At 41.9% G+C, this 17,313-nt stretch overlaps 1 protein-coding gene across 1 annotated transcript in view; it reads left to right on the top strand.

Moving 5' to 3' along the window:
* Positions 1-17,313, top strand: part of usp43b (ubiquitin specific peptidase 43b) — a 74,071-nt gene that overhangs the window by 17,892 nt on the left and 38,866 nt on the right. Inside the window, exons 3-4 of the mRNA XM_071474469.1 lie at positions 11,232-11,335; positions 16,990-17,082. Of these exons, the coding sequence (XP_071330570.1) occupies positions 11,232-11,335; positions 16,990-17,082 (197 nt within the window). The remainder of the gene's footprint in view (positions 1-11,231; positions 11,336-16,989; positions 17,083-17,313) is intronic.

The following is a 17,313-nucleotide window of genomic DNA, read 5'->3' as shown; positions in this document are numbered from 1 at the left end:
TGTATTATCTAGGATTATTTATTTATTTTCTGACTTTCGAAGTTATTGACATGAACAAATGAACCCCCATCACTAAAGATGAACAGATCCAGCTATTTCTCCTCCGATACTAGTTTCAGGCACTGAGGACTTTCCTTTTCCACGTTTATGCTCTGTAAACCTCTCTGTGTGGAACTGATTAAGATATGCATAAGCTAACATGAGGCTTTAACTATAGATCACTTCTTAAATATAAGTGCTTACCTAAGAAACAATGTGGTTATGAGAGCTAACACTTTTCGTTTTATCAAACTTTTCCAACATGTAATAAAATGTATCAAAACAATCTCTCTGCAAAAAGAGCAGAAAAGGTTTAAATGAACTGGAAGTAAATTTTTATTAACAATAATCAAGTGACTCCACACTTCCTGTTTCACAGTAAAGTCGTAACACTGCCTTCACAATAAATGTAATTATTGTGATGTAGACGCAAGAAGTGGCATTGTCACTGGTAGCTTTACGTCTGTTACCTCGACAGGTGACTTGAACAGAACAGAAAACTTCATCTGTTGTGAATTGGTGATATTTGGCAAATACCTAATCGACTCAAAGGAATAGGCAGCTCAAATGGGTTTCCTCTGTAGGGTGGCTGGGCTCAGCCTTAGCTCATTCATCTTGAAAGGAGTATGGCTCCTGATCGACTTCCCTCAGAGGTTTTTTTGGGCATGTCCAACTGGGAAAGGACCCGGAGGTAGACCCAGAACTCGCTGGACGGACTGCATATCCCATCTGGCCTGGGAACGCCTCGGGATCCCCCAGGAGGAGCTGGAAAGCGTTGCCTAACCTACTGCCACCGTGACTCGAGCCCAGATAAGCAGAAGAAACCGGGTGAATGGATGGATGGAGACTCCTGTGACGTCTTCTTTAGGCAGCTGAAAACATTTTTATTCCAGCAGGCTTTTGTTTAGACTGTCTGAATAATTCCTCTACTTTACTGTATTGCTTTTTATTTTGTATTTTTTATATCTGTGAAAGGTGCTATATAAATAAACTTTACCTACTTACTTACTTATCTGTAACAAACTCATACAGCTGGAGCATATCCCAGCATGCTTTGGACAAAAGACAGTCATGATCAAGTTGCCAGTTCACTACAGGCAGAATATCTTCAGGCAGTCAGTCACACCCACATCCATACCTGTGAGTGATTTAGAGCCTTTAGTCCATTTCCTGGTAAGAAACAGTGGAAACCCAGCAGGACATGTAAACTCAGGCAGAGAAAAGGCAGCGAGTGGCTGGGAATCGTTCCTGCTGTGAGAATCCAACCACTGAGAGCACATCATTTTCTCAGTCAGTGTCCTGTATTTATGACTCACGCTGAGGTCAGACTATTTGGGCAGTTAGCAAAGGGCTTTTGGTTAAGTCGATGTCATGTTTAGTATTACTCACGACATTCATGTCCTGCTTTTAAAATGTGACTTGTTTATATCACACCAAAACCACAAAAAAAAACAAATTGCTTCTCATTGTCATCCCCTGTCTCTGTGACACTGATACTCAGAAAATATGTTGCATCAAGACTCTTTTTAGGCCACAAGAATAGAGCCTCCCTCCAGACCAGCTTCTCATTGTGGTTTTTGTTCCTGTCTCCATGTCAGTTTTTTTCCTCCCTCGCTTTCATTTCTCTAGTTGAACGCTCCCTCATTTCCATCTGCTGATGATGAAATTCATTTTGAGGCCTGTGCTCTCTTGCCATGAGGTTCTCGCTCTCAGCAGCACACACACTGCCTCCACAATGGCTTTTTCACTTCACCTCTTACCTTCAGAGAGCAGGATTCAATCAACAGCCTTACATGATAAACAGTGCATAGGATCCATACTGAAAGTGTGCATTCGCAAAACATCAGAAAATGGCCTACGCAAAAAAAAATTTAATCAGAATCAATAATAAATCAGATTTATTAAAATGTGTGTAAGCCTCATGCTCCTCCCAAAACATTCCCACTGTTCACCATAAATGGTCAATGTACTGTAAATCCCTCATGAATATTGATATAGGCTACATGTTATTTAAGGGCTGACGGCTGCAGCAGCTGTTAATGCAGCAAACAAGCAATCTCTGAGATTAAACAAAGTGTTCAGACATGGAGGTGCATGCCTTGAACCATCAGAGTACAGGCTGACCATAAACTGTAAATAAAGGTGGACATGACCTTCATGATGTCACCCATAAGTTTCTGAAGAGTGGTTTTGAAGCTCAGAGTGGGCTGCTCCACTGTTGCCATCTTGGCAGTGCCTGACTTCACCTCTCTCTTGGCTAATCCAGAAATGGGCAATGGGCAAATGGGCGAATTTAGCTACTGAGACCAAAACCAGTTTTTGTACCAGGCTGTAAACATTTACTTCTGCTGTCAAGTTGAACATGAGAGTCTGTGGAGATTGACTTGGTTTTGGAGTCAACCTCAAGTGGTCATTCGAGGAACTGCAGTTTTTGTCACTTCTGTGTTGGCTTTGTTTTTCAACCCTGGAGGTTGCAGCTTGAGACGGACCAGCAGAGGCACAGAGACACCAAAACTCACCTTTTGGTATTTGTCAAGCATCTATAGATAATAGACACATATACAGCTGATGAAATCACACACTGAACATCTGAAATGTCTTGTGAGGCGGCCAGAGAAGGCGGAGTGTGTGTGGCAGCGGTGTCTCCATTGTGCACCTGACAGCACAGTCGTGTTCACTGCAACTAATTTACACACAAAAAGTATATGGTACTTGGTGATATATGTACAGTATTAGAAGATATTGTATAATGACACCTCTCATGTTTAATTTCTACAGTCATCAATTTATCACTTTGTGTCACCAAGTTCCCCTAACTCCAAAATGTTCGTCCACGTGGGCGAGAGTTTCCGTGTGCATATTCTGCCATCACGTTTGTTTTTATAAATCTGTGAAGATTTTCAATCATCCAGGTCCTGATTATCCAAGACAAGGCAACTGGACTTGTTACTGATGCTTGAAGATGTTTGACCTCTCATCCAAGAGGCTGCCTCAGTTCTGTGTGGACAGTGGTGTGGCTATCAGCTCAGTTGTATGCGATGGTTATAAATGAGCCTCAGGACTCATACGCCATTTAAAATTGTGATTGACAATTCAATCTCATGATTTTAGAATCATATTGAACATTAATGATCCTTGCATTGATCAGATGGAATTGGTCCTTTTGAGGGACCTTTTGAGGGACCAATTCTTGTTTTGTTGAAAACATGTCATTTGTAAAAGCACAGGAAGAAATCAATAAAAATGAATGCATAAGAACTGTTTAAAAAACTGTGGCTGTAGCTCAGGTGGTACAGTGGATCGTTCTGTAATCATAGTGTTGGTGGTTCAACTCCTCCTGACCATATGTTGAAGTATCTTTGAGCAAGACATTCAACCTCACATTGCTCCAGAGGAGTGTGTGTGATGATGAAGAAAATGTAAGTTGCTTTGGGCAAAATTGCTGCCAAATGAATGTGATAAAAAGTTGACTAATCTAACCTCAGTATGCTAACATGCTCAATGACAATGCTAGCATGTTAATGTTAAGCATGTAATATGTACCATCTTAGTTCAGTGTGTTTGAATGCTAACATTTGCTAATTAGCACTAAACACAAAGTACAGCTGAGGCTCATGGGAATGTTATCAAGTATTTATTCATAAACCAAAGAACTGGACAAACTAAAATTTTGACCTTATGAAAGAAAACTAGGTGTCCCTAAAATCCATCCTGCAGGGAACATGAATGTCTGTGGAAATCCATCCAGAAGTTACTGAGACATTTCAGTCTGGACCAAAGCAGTGACAGATTTAAAGACTGTGCCATCCACAGATCCGTGCCTCAGCATGGCTAAAAACTGCTCAGTAATGATGTGTTTACACCAAAAATTAAAGGGACAGTTCACATATTTAGAGTTTCACTGAGGCAGCTCTAGGACTGTGGAAACATTTCAAGTGTGATCCCACAGTGATTCCAAAGCGGCCTCAGCTGCTCAACAACTCACCTTTGCTCTGTAAACAAACTTGACTTTGTGACACTTTATTGATCTCTTTGGCAGAAATTCATTATGTTGTTCGTACCTTGGCACAGGGAGGTCAGAGCACTGAACAGGATCCATGGAGCCAGGAAGTAATGTAGTATTTTGCACAGACATTTCATCATAGCTGATGCTTGCTCTCAGCGAATCACCATTGTGGTAATGGAGAGCAATGTAATGCCAAAGTAATAGTTGTTCTGTGACAGAAACATTATAATAATAATGATAATAGAATATAAATAAGAGAAATTGAAGATAAGCATTATAGATGCATTAAAGAAGCACTGACATAGATGTTTCAAGACAACAGTGTCATCAGTGTAACATCCCTGATCTGACTGGTAGCTATATGCAGGTGTACTGACCGGCTACAGAGCTGCCCTTCAAACTGACCAGGCACCGATTTCAGGGCACTTAGCATGTCCATACAAATGCACCCCACCCAGAGTAATTGCCATGGGGAATAATGGGCAGAAGGGTCAGAGAGAAAAGCTTCGAGTATCATTATTATCGGGTCTATTTATAGAGAGGTACATGCGCGACGCTGTTGTGGGAGACTGTCCATTATTCATCAATGCTCAGTATGTCAGCTGTGTGTACTACTTTGACTTTCTTACTCATCCAGTCACTGACAACCACTCTCTTTTGTCTCGTTCTATCTCCATCTGTCCATATCGATAAACACGCATATGCAGTGTCTTTACTCCTGCCCCATATCCCTCTCTCTCCCTCTCTCTCTCTCTCTCTCTCTCTCTGTTCCAGTCACCACAGGGTTTAGATGCTGTTGGGTCTTGTTCTCAATCACCCCACTATAGTGCTTTCTCCAGCAGAAGCACATGTCCATCCCTGTGTGTTTCCACGGCTTGTTTAAATTATTCACATCAGGGCCATTACTGGGAGCACTCGTCTCCCCGTTACGATCTACCTCCCCCATCCCTGAAAATCCATCAGGATGAGACAGGTGGTCTGTGAGGATGGGGATGGGGGCCACATTTCCTGGATTTTCACCACAGTGGAGCGAGAGTGCCTGAGTTCCTTTGCAGTGGGTCTACTCGCAGAGATGAATCACTCCCAGCAACATTTTTTTGGGTGAATTATTGAAAGCCTCCCCAAAGGGGCAGAGTGCACCGTTAATCTGTGCGATTTCAGGCTTTCGTGCTGAAGTACAGATGACCAGGAGTCAACAGACTTGGATTTAGTGAGGGAGCGAGCTGCTCATGTGTGTGTTTGCATCACCACTGCTGAAATGGATAATGAGCGAATGCAGTGCTGTTTGCAAGGCTGCCAGAACTCTTCTCAATAACATTGATCTTGGTGTGGGAAAGTCCTCTGAGCAAATAAAAGTCATTCACATTTACAGCATCAGCATTTGTTTTCACTACTCTTATTTAGTCAATATTGCACTAATGTTCACATTAATTTTTATACTATCTAGACAAAATAATCCTTGTGTTTTAGGAAAGAATCTTTATCATCAGTATGAATATTTATCTAAACTCTAAAAACCAAAATGACAGGATATTTCACAATGGTCTTCCTGTTAAAATTGCCTCATATCAGCTGGTGTTCCTGTTGTTTGAGGGAAATGACCCTCTTCAGGCAGCTGTCTGATTTTCAGCAGCCAGCTGCACAACAATGTGCTTATCACAGCTCGCTTTCTCCATCACTCTGGCCCCTCTCCCTCTTCCTCTCTCAGTCAGCTTAAAAATCACAGTCAGTGAACTCTGGCCTCCTGCTGACAGTGCTGAGCCAGCGGCCGGGCTCCAGCCTACCACTCACTTGCATGCTGTATCTTTGTCATTTATCTAAATCCCAGAAATCAATTACAGCACGCTAAGGTGCCAGGGTGAAGGATTTGAGTTTTAATTTTCTCCGTGCTCCTCGGGCACTGGCACACGCCCCTCTCCTGGCACTGAGGTTTATGGATTAAGCAGAGGTAGACAGTTCTCTGGCTCGACATATCTTGGATATTAGAAGTTGCATGTTTTTGTGTTTATATTTGTCCGTGTTACCTTTTCAGATCAATGGACCTGGTTTTAGTTTCATTTCATTATGAGCTCAGCCATTAACTCCTACATTACAACTTGCCAGTGTTCCCAACAGTAGGTGTGTTTCCAGTAACCTGCTTAATGCGCAATTAGAAATTGCAAACTTGAAATTGCAAACAAAATTGTCATATCATGCCTCAAGGAGCCAGTTCCAACGGAGAGACTGCTGGGAATCCACCGTCACATTTCACTGGAGCGGTATCACTCAATGGTAACACAAAAATCTGTGATGGAAACATGGCTAATTATACGTGCTAGAAAGCAGTTGTAAGGAGTATCATCAAAGAAAACTACGAGTGAAAGAGAAAACTGTTGTTGTATGTGTTTATCTCAGACGGCAGTGTTGAAGCTAACCTCTCTCAAGTCATTTAGGGTCGTTAGGTTATGATGGAGGCACCTGATAGGCTGCAGGCAAATCTGAATTGTTTCTCAGATCAGGTCTTTAGGACAGACTGTCTGCGCTGTTATCACCAAACTATTTGTGTGGGTTGCTGTGGTAACGATGGGTGTAGTTACCCTGGTGACATGGCTTCCCAATGCAGAAGCATGAGAAACGGAGTCCATCATCTCCTCCATTCAAACACATAGCAGCATGGATCCTGTGGTTTTTTGGTTTTTTTTGCTCTCCAGACTTTCTAACATAAATCCAGAAAAATCTGGGTATGCAAAAAAACATATTCGAGCTGGTTGTCTGAAGCCAGCCCTCCTCTCAGGTCGCTTTCGCACCTGTAGCTCGGTTCATTTGGTTTGGGGAAGAGAAAAAATTACACACTGCTGCATTTAACTAGCTGGGCTAAACATGAAGTCATAGACTGACAGGTAATCCATTGTTTTGGTGACTGTCATCCTGTATCATCAGCACACCAAATTGTGGTGACTGCACTTTACACAGCAGTTTAAATCTGTGTAATGTGTTTGTGATGTTGTCTGGGGCCACAAAGAGCTGATGAAGAAATAATGATGAAGCATTGTTAGTAAAATTAGACAGCAAAACAACCTTATGTCATGAGTAATGACAAACGGGTAGAGACAGCTCATTTAAGAGACTTCATGTACAACAAGTCTCTGGAGGATCACTGTCACACTTTAATGAGCTTAATGAACCACAGAGTAGGATACAAGCACATCGGAGCACAGTTTTAATGATTCTGACTGTTTGATTAATCAGGGTAAATCTACACGCTCACATGCTGATGTGCATACATGTTGCCATGGTTACCAAATAATTTACATGAATTTATACATGGCTTGTACACAATTCTTGAATAGCTCACAATCAGCAGATGGATTTCATAGTAGTTGCTTAACTTACATATTCACATAAAATCCAGTGGTTGGCTCGTTTGCAAACCCAACGTGACGTCACCCACTGGTTTATGAACTGATGTTTTGAAGCCTGTTACGGTACTCCCGCCCAGACTGATCCTAAAAGATCCCAGGTAGGACCCAAGACAAAGTCCTGCTCCACCAGTGGCAAAAGGGCACTACATACAACTACAAAATACCCTGATGGAAAGTAACTGGCATAAACAGAAGAAGCCAACACTTCCGAAATGGTTGGAAATAGCTTTTCCAAAAACAACAAACCAATCTACAGTGAGCTCCTCCAAGACAAACCGAATCAGTCGCCACGATGTCTGCCTCAGGAGGCAGCAACACGGGCTGATCTACCACAAACTCCTCTAAGCCCCACAAGTCACAACCAGGCCTGAAGTGATCATATATGATCATGAGGAGAGACAATGATGACACAGTCACAGTGATGTTTGAGGGAAAGATAGAAATACAGTTACTCAGCAGATGCTTAATAATTAAAGTAACAGAGCAAAGAGATGTGGATGTGGGACAAATCTGTGTGGGTGGGTGTGTGTGTGTGTACTGTAGGTATTGTACAGTACAGACAGAGGAGGAATGCTGGAGGAATGTGTAAAAAGTGAAATTTCACACACTGTGTTTCTCCCCTTCTTTTCCTCCCTTGTGGTAATAGCCATCTATTGGAGAGATCTGTCTCTAAAAATAACCTCTCTGATTTCTCCCCCCTCTGTTTCCTCCCTGTTTTGTTGCATTTTTATCAGTTTGAAGTTGGCATATTTTTCTGACAGCCAATTTCAAAGATAGAATCTCAATTTCAGACCGGCACATGGCACCTCTTAAGATGGACCCCTGTTCTGTCGGGGTCGCTTAACAACCTGTAAAACAATTTCTAGGACCAGCAGCAGTTACTCCATGGGGACCGCTATCTGGCCACAATCAGTTAGATGAGTGAGGTCTTATCAGAGCCACATGTCAGTGGGCATGTAACCCGCCCCACTTTCTCACTGTGCTTAAATGTGCAGGTCGTCAACAGCTACTGTTAACACAGGGCTGGCGCTTTTCGGTCTATTGACGTGCCAGAGCCGGGCAGGGATTTCTGAGTGATAAGACCGACCGTGTCTGCACTTGGTGGCCTGAATGTTGCTTTGTTATCTCCACATAAAGATAGCGATGGAATTCATTACCAAGTATGTGGTCGAAAAAGGGAGTAGGAGAGTCTGAGAGGTTGCATTACGTTACCCTCTTTCACATAATTCCCAACCATATTTTGCGTGTGTTGCATGAACCGGTGACAAGAAGATCACCTGGGCTCAGTCTCTCCTTTTGGCAGTCGTGACATTTTGCAGGAGTAATTGAAAAGCAAGTGAAAACCCATGCAAAGAGGAGGCAGGGGTTTTTCATTGTGCGTGCCTGTTGAAGCACAGAGCTGCAGGAAGGTCAGGTTTCAGTCTCGCGCTCCATCTTTGCAAAGCTCACATGCTTTTAGAAGAATAGACTCAGGATTTGAAGTGGTGGTGAACTGTAAAGGACTCCGCTGTCTGTCTGTCTGTGTCCGTCTCACGCTGATTTCTCAGACAGGCACGCACACGCCCCCCACTTCCCTCACCCCTTTTAGAAATTCTAAACCTCCTTTCAGCTCCGTTGGTGAGCGGAGGTCATGGTCGAGCTGCCAGCCTGGGAACGGTGGCAGCCAGTGCAGGACCAGGAGCTAGAAATCAGAGGAACAGTAAACAGAGAGAGAGAAAGAAAGAGGGCATGTGTCAACAGAGAAGGCTTGGAAAGTGCATTTCAGTTTGGCCAGGCCAGCCCAGTGTAAAAGCACAGCTGAAATGATATGATGACTTAATGCATTTTCAAGTACCTGTCTTTTACACCAGGCTATTGTGGGATTGATAGCGTGCGAGCAGAGAAATGCTAACAAGGTGCTTATATGCAGCATTATGGCCTTTTAAGCCGAACCACTTGGTAATTGAAAGAATGTTTTTCAGGACATTTTCCTGGCTGGTAAGTTGTGAAGTGGAGCTGATACTGCACAGAGATCTGCAAACAATATGAGTGCTTATTATAACTTTTGGCAGTTTTAGTTTGTAGACCTCTGCACAGTCATTTCACTGTATCTTGTTATCATATCTTGTTTGTTTAATGTATACAAATAAATGAAGTGTAAAAATGACAATTCAAAAACAAAACAGTTTTGGTCTCTAAAGCTAATGTGCTCCTTCATGAGAGCTGTACGGGGGGTTCATTTTTATTTAACTCACCCTTTAACATTTTATTAAGGCTTAAAGTTCTAAAAAATTGAGGCCACTTTGACTGACAGGTGGGTTAGTGTCCGGCAGGCACTGAAGTCTCAGCTCCACCCATGCCCCACCTCTTTGCCCATTTCAGGATTGGCCAGGAGTTAGGCGGAGTCAGGCACTGCCAAGATGGCAATGGTGGAGCAGCCCACTCTGAGCTTCAAAACTGCTCTTCAGAAACCTGCGTGTTAGTCACAGAGGCTACATCCATCACCATCCATCTTTATTTACTGTGTATGGCCTGAGTCTATTCACCCCAACAGGAGAAGTGAATGTTATCACAGATTATGACCGATACTTTCACCCCATAGTCACCAAAATAAATATTGGACCAATTTTTCACAAGCCATGAACATTTTGACACTGAAAATGTCAGACAGACAAATCAGGAGAAAATGAACTATGTTCAAGATCTGGCAGCAACACAATCTGGTGAGATCTGGCAACACCGATCTGTCCTCTCTGTCAGTTCTGGTCCAGTTTCACTGCTGCAGTGCTGCTGACGTAGCTTTCCAACCAGATAAACAGAAGTTTAGAGGGACTTGTATGCAAAACCATGATTCTTTGCTGAATAATACTATTATTGATATTATTATGTAACTGTTTTTGGAGGGAAAACAGAGAGTATTAGTAGACAGAAATTATCTTGTTCTGTGTTGATCAGATATTAAGTAGCAGATAAAAACAAGCAGCAAAATGAGGCAGAAATGTTTTTACTGTATCTACTGTTGTATTGTGTTGTTGTTATGTTTTGACATGGACATCGGGAGACAGAAGTGTATACCATTTCATACCCTTGGCGCTGCTTGTAATGTGTTATCTTTGTTTGTTACAGACTGTGAAGCTAAGCTAACCTCCTATTGATGCTAGCTTGACGACTGACATTTATTAATGACCAAACAGTCCTTTTTACTGTGTCTGTTCTGTTCTACAGCTCAAAACATTTGTGCCCCATTTTTACTGAGTATCATGAATGTTTTTCAAATGTTCCACTGCAGTAAATTGGCCTTAAAGAAAACGTATTCATTGCTCTGTGAGACTGATGCAGAAGGTTATTCGCTCAGTTCTGTGTCATTAACGCACAGCAGAGGTTGTAAGATACTCCCTGTGTGTGCCATCCCACACATTTGTCTAGTGACCTTGCAAGTCTTTCTGTGATCAGACTCTGTTTTTATTTTTTTTTATCTTTTCCCCCTCTCCTTTCATCTTCACCCAAGGCCAGCTCCCTCTCTGTTGTAGGTGAGTAGATGAAAGAATAAAGACAGGGCTTTCCCAGGGGGTTGTGTGTAGGTCAGTGCTTTCCACAACTTTTCACAAGATCACTTTATTGCCAAAGAAAAGCAAAAATGTGCTGAAGCTGCACACGGTGGGAGCCTCCGTTACACTGTTGCACTGCTGCAGTGTGAAGTTATTCTCACAGAGACACTTGACAAGCCGGACAATGTATGACGGATCTCTTAAGACTGTGACAATGTGACAGCTCTGTGTTTATGGGTGGCCTCCTCTGTGCTGCAGGGCCCTGCTGGAGCCAAAGAGGCGCTGTCTCCTGACCCATCCCAGTCCCAGCAGCCCCAAGTCCAGTGCAGCTTTGTCCAGGAACATTTCCAGGCCCAGTACAAGTGAGTCTCGTTCCTTTACATACCTCACCCTCACCTGCCATAAACACAACATCACAATTAGCAACAACTTAGCAGCAAAGCTAAGTGTCCATAGCACCATATGAGGATGTTGTCAGTACCAGGTCCACAGAGAAGGGTCCACAGCAGACTGCCCACCCATGCTTTTATAGCATTTAGGCTTCATTGTTCAGATTATAGTGTAATTGCTAGATACAGCAGATGTAATGGGGATGTCATTATTTCTTTTACACACAGGTCCTTAGGGACACAGATGCCAGGTTAGAAGAACAGTAAATCTTCACCAGTCAGTAATTACCAAGCAGACAAAAGCAGTAATACTGAAGAGGTCTGATGAAAAACTACCCTGGTGCCCTAACCTCTGTGCCTCGTAGGGAAATAGAAATCCCTTTAGTACAAGTACTTATTTAGAGTGCTTACCTTTTGTGCGGGGTGAAATAATTGAGGTTGTTAGCTGTGCCAACGGTGAAGTATTTTTCACCGTTGACTTTTTTCCTGTTCAGGAATGTACAACAGCTTTTCACCACACTGTATTACTAACATTTCTCATGCAGCTGGATGTTCTGATGACGCCCACCAATCATTCAGTCTCAGATAAAGAGGCTGTTAATTGGTCTGCAGGGGGTGGAGCATCATTCTGAGGCTGAGTCTGTTTGGCAAATTCGTCTATGCACCATGTCGTACGGAAAACAGCTCAATATTTTTTATTTTTGACCAGGTCTAAGAGAAGAAGGTTTTGCAAATTAAATATTAAAAACATTTAATATTTACACTGTGATCATGTACTCATGGATTTTTACAGTAAAGCTTTGGGGACTACTTCATTAAGATTATGTGTTTGATGTTTGATACATGTTTTATTTATATTGTTTTATCCCTGTTGTTTTTATTGCCTCATTTACTGTTTCTTACTTTTTGCATAATGTTGTTTTTATTTATGCTGTTCTACTCTTTTTATTATGCTCAGGTCCTTGGCTTTTTTCTCATATCTGGTTTTAGTTTTTCTTTTTTTTCTGTAAAGCACTTTTCTTGACCAAGTGCTTGAGTTATTATTATTATTATTATTATTATTATTATTATTATTATTATTATTATTATTATTATTATTATTATTATTATTATTATTATTTAAGATGCGCCTCTTGGCGTCCCTCCCTTTTTATTTAATGTCTTCACTCCTTTCCAGTAAATCAAAATTTTCTGGCCAGTCCCTCTTAGTCCACATCATATCATCAATTAAAAGTCCAACTTCTTTACCCACATACAGTAGGTTCTAGTTTCTAATCAGTTCACTTTTCCATTTAGCTGTAATTTCTGTATCCAGCTCCTGATGCTGATGCAAAACTTCAGGACTCTGTCCGTAAAACTTTGACTGAACTGACCGACTATACAAATCTTAGGTTTAATTAATGAAACTTTTTCTTTTTAAAAAGTTGTCCCTCCAGACTGGGCTGCTAACATCTTGTTTGTCGGTACCTTCTTCCATCTGCCAATTCCTCAGAAAATTGTCAGCTCAGTGTGACTGCCAGTAATACATCTGTCAAAGCGCATCTCTTAATTGCTACCCTCGCTGTCAAATGTTTCAGCTGTGAGACCCTGGGTGTGTCTAGACAGGAAGCAGCAGTCTTAACAGCCTGGCAGGCAAAATTTGTTCCCCTCTCCCACTCACACACTGTGCTATCTAGAGACACTGTATGAGATGGTGCAGAGGGAGTATATACAGTACATATATATAGATAGATAGATAGATAGATAGATAGATAGATAGATAGATAGATAATTTGGTTGGCTAAGCGCAAACTTTGTAAAGGAACTCTAACTTATACAGTAAGTGTACAGTCTGGGTCTATTTTATCAGTACTAAAATGTCAGAGCCCATACATCACCAGGGTGTGAGGTTTTAAATGGAGATAAATGCTTTGTTTTCATGGCTGCAACGGCTGAACAAATACCTCCTGACTCCCATCCCTCTCCTCTCCTCTGAAGGAACCGAGTCCTGAGGCTTCACCACTGCCTGTGTAACACTTCACAATGCAGTGTCCGATGTGATCCAGCATCTAGAGTTGACAGAGCGGAGATTTATCCTTGTAATAGCCTGGTTTGTCACTGTGCAATCAGCACGGCCATTATACACGTTCAGACGAGTTAAATCACCGTCCGAGCAACACAAGGCGAGAGTTAGTTCATCTGAGCTTATGTTGTCTGTCATCAGGTGCTGGAGCTGATTGAAGTGATGTAACTTTAAGCTTCATTTTTGTGAACTTACAACTCTTACCTCTGTTTCAGAAGATCTGAATTCATTTATAAATCTATTGCTTTTAAATTAGATCAGGGACTGTGATCTTTTTCTATATGGGCTGCAGTCAGCGGAGATGTCTGTCTGTCAAGCATTGTTCATTAGAGTGAAGCCCAGTGACGGGCAGCCGAGCGTTTCAAATTACAAGCGTGGTGCAGTTTCAGCAGGAACACGGCTCTTCTTTCTCTGAGAGACCCTCACTTCGCACCATGTGACCTTTGTTTTGATCATATCTCCTGATTTGTTATGATTTGAACGGCAGGATTGAGTTATTGTTGCTCTGGAGTTTACAGGCCCAGTAATGGATCTGTTTATTATGTGTATATTGCCATTTCAATTAGTGAATTACGAGGCGTGCATTAAGGTTTATGCCTTTTCGATTTCAGAGCATTAGCGTGGTGAATCAACTACCTTTCATCCCCCAGCAGAGGATTGCTGCCAGGCTTGGCGAGAAGATTAGCTGCCAATCTGTTTAATTTTAACCTGAGACTTTTTTGTTTTTAATTGCCTCTCTTAGGAAAGAGAATCAATTAGATAAAGATACCGAGGTGATGTGTCACTCGGGAAAATTCAAAGCCTTCAGCATTGTGTTGCAGTGCAAAGCATCCAGCTCAGAGCCTCTTCAGCATGGCTGCATCCCAGACAGGAGGGGGATACATACCTCTCAACCTTTGCACGCTTCCTCCATTAGAGCATCACCAGAATATCACCTCTTCCTTTGCTCCTTTTCTCTTTTTAAGTGTTTTCGAGCAGCGCGGGGCACATCTATGTTTTAGTGGCGCCTGAGTGTGATTTGTATGCATGGAGTGCAGTTACCCTCACTGTTTCCTGGCGAGAATAAGACATCCGTAGGGCAGCCATTCTACTCTGCCAAGAGGGAGAGATCCACTAAGAGCCAGTGTCAGCTGGGCTTGCTTGAATAGAGCTTTATTCACCCCCACCCTCCTCCTCCCTCCTCCTCCCCCCTTTTCCTTCTCTGGGTCTGTCAGGTGCCTTCCTATAAGGAAAACACATTTCAACAGTTCATCTATGGCTCAATTTAAAAGGTCGGAAAGGCTTTGCACAAGACTGTTTGTCCATTTATCTGCAGCTTTCCATAGTGTTACAATACAGTGTTACTGATAAAGTTATTTCAACACACATATTTGAAAATGAGTAATAACAGCAGCCCTATAGCCTGTGTTTCAATTATAGCAGAAGAGCAAAGACTGGTGCTGTTTTCTTTCTGCTTTTATTAGACATAATCTGTCAAAATTACAGTTACGCACAGACAGACAACTACAACCACAGTCTTTGAATGTCAGAGTTGTGTTTCTCTACACAATCTTCCTGTTCTTTTGTTCCTGTTTTCCACTACATCTTTTTAAATAGCTGGTTTTGAAATGAATGCTCACTCAAACTATGTGGCCTCCTGAAACCAGATTAGACTGGTCCTGAAACCAGATTAGATTCTTTGTTGCTTCTTGATAAAAGTGTGATAGACATCCACTGCAGATTGAGCACAGTTAGTTAGACCAGTGGTCCCCAGCCTTTTTTGTTATTTAATACAATTAATTAAAAATATATCAAAGTTTATCTGTTATTGTTTCAGTTGATTTGGTCCAGTTTGTGTATTTCACACTACCACCAGGAGCATTTTATTCAGAGCTGCAGTTGAAAAGTCAAAACCACTTTCCTCGACTTCGATGGAAACGTCATGAGGTCACGGAAAGATGAGGGGAATTAATGAGGACTTTGGAAAAGACAACCGTGGTGCTGAGAGGATCCGGCTGCACTTATGCTAGGCTTTAAAAAATTTTTTTTAACCAACTTTATTTATAACGCATGGACGATAAATACTCCTTTACTAATGACAAAATCAAAACAAACAGGAGAGAAACATTGAAATAAGACTCCATGAAAGGAACATACAAGAGAAAGTTGAACCATTCAAATAATAATAAATTATATTCAGACATACAATAAGTATATAGAGTTTCCTGGCCAATCATGCACATTTCCATAACTTTTGGATAATGTCACAAGCATAAAACAGGTGCTTTGTTGTTTCCAGATTTAAGTTGGTCTGATGGGGTGAAATTACAAAGGTGTGTTGCTTGTGGGACGGCATCATCATCTTTCCTTTCATAAAGGAAGGTCCAGTGTATCCTATGCTAAAGGTGATAAGTTAGGAGGCACTGAAGCTCCTTTCCTCATCATGTAGAGAACTGGACCTGCCCTTATCATGGCTGCAGCTTAGATACTTCTGGGTCATTTCAGTCTGTTAGAAACCTTCCTAAGCAAAAAAGGCTTTTTGACTGCAGCCCAGTAGTTAAGCTAACTTTTAACTGTTTACTTTCAGCTGACATGATCTATTTCAACCACTTATCTATTAGTCTTGTTTTGCTGCTTCAACTTCTGTCCTTGACTACAAACTAGTTTTCATGCACTCTCAGTCACGGCACACAGCTAGTGTTTGTTTGTTACAGATGACTCAATATGCAGATATATATTTTCAATCAAATCAGAATTGCTCCTAATCCATGTAATGACAGAGGTTGATAGAAAGCACTCATTTAAGATTCACTTAATTATTGTGTATTTACATAAAGTCTTATCCAGGAAATCCTGCACAAATTAACTGGACAAAAGATTTAATTTAGTTGCAGGATAGTTTACAGAATCACTTCCAGCCCATCAGCCCATTAAGTTGAGTGGGCTCTCTGACTCACTGGTCAGACAGTTAGCTCACTGGAATAAATCATTTCCTCCTGTTTAAACGAAGAGGGATTAATTGAAACAAGTGTAATCATGAACACAAGCAAGTAAATGGAAAACTGATGGAACAGAAAATCACTGCTGTGTGCGTTCAGTCATTTCCTCTCTCAGTGATCTGTGTCCTGTGCGTTCAGATGCAGAGGAAGAAAGGCCCTCACGCAGGGTAACTGCCTACTGTTCGCTGCTCGGGATCTCGTAATGGCATCACATGAGCATTAGCAGCGTTGGTGAGAGTGATGCAACAAGATGGAAACCGCTGCTGCAGGTTCCCCTGAACTGCACCAATCAACCCAGGGGGCTTCTACTACTACTTTCCACACCCCCAACCCTCTGTCTCTCTCATTCTCACCAGTTACATCACTCTTTTTTTCCTTTCTCACCATCAGATGAAGGCATTCTGAATGGAACAGCGTGTTCATTTTTCCCGTGTTGTTCACTTGTGTAATGAGATTAAGCCATCTCCTTTCCTGCCCGACTTAATCAGGACGACTCTGAGATTAATTTGGAAGTGTGTGTCAACTTAGCACAGCTGTTTTGTTAAGACTAATGTGTGTGTGTGTGTGTTTGCTTTTGTTTTCCTCAGATCTTCACTGACATGCCCCCACTGTCTGAAACAGAGCAACACCTTTGACCCGTTCCTCTGCATCTCACTCCCCATTCCTCTTCGCCAGACCAGGTGAGGGCTGTTGTTTTAACACAGACCTAAGTCTGTCATCTGAAATGGTAAATGGACTGCACTCATATAGGGTTTGTCTAGTCTTATCAACCACTCAAGGCGCCTTACAATAGAAGACACACTCACCCATTCACAAACACATTCATACAGCACTTTCTCCTACACATACAGTGCTTTTCTTCCACACACAATAATACACTGGGGGCTCCAGTATCTTACCCAAGGAAACTT

The sequence above is a fragment of the Trachinotus anak genome, unplaced genomic scaffold (genome assembly GCF_046630095.1).
Source record: "Trachinotus anak isolate AG129_WGS33_773 ecotype Australia unplaced genomic scaffold, CSIRO_AGI_Tana_v1 ptg000003l, whole genome shotgun sequence".
Classification (NCBI taxonomy): domain Eukaryota; kingdom Metazoa; phylum Chordata; class Actinopteri; order Carangiformes; family Carangidae; genus Trachinotus; species Trachinotus anak.
The sequence above is the reverse complement of the archived record's forward strand: the minus strand, read 5'-3'. Positions and strand labels throughout refer to the sequence as shown.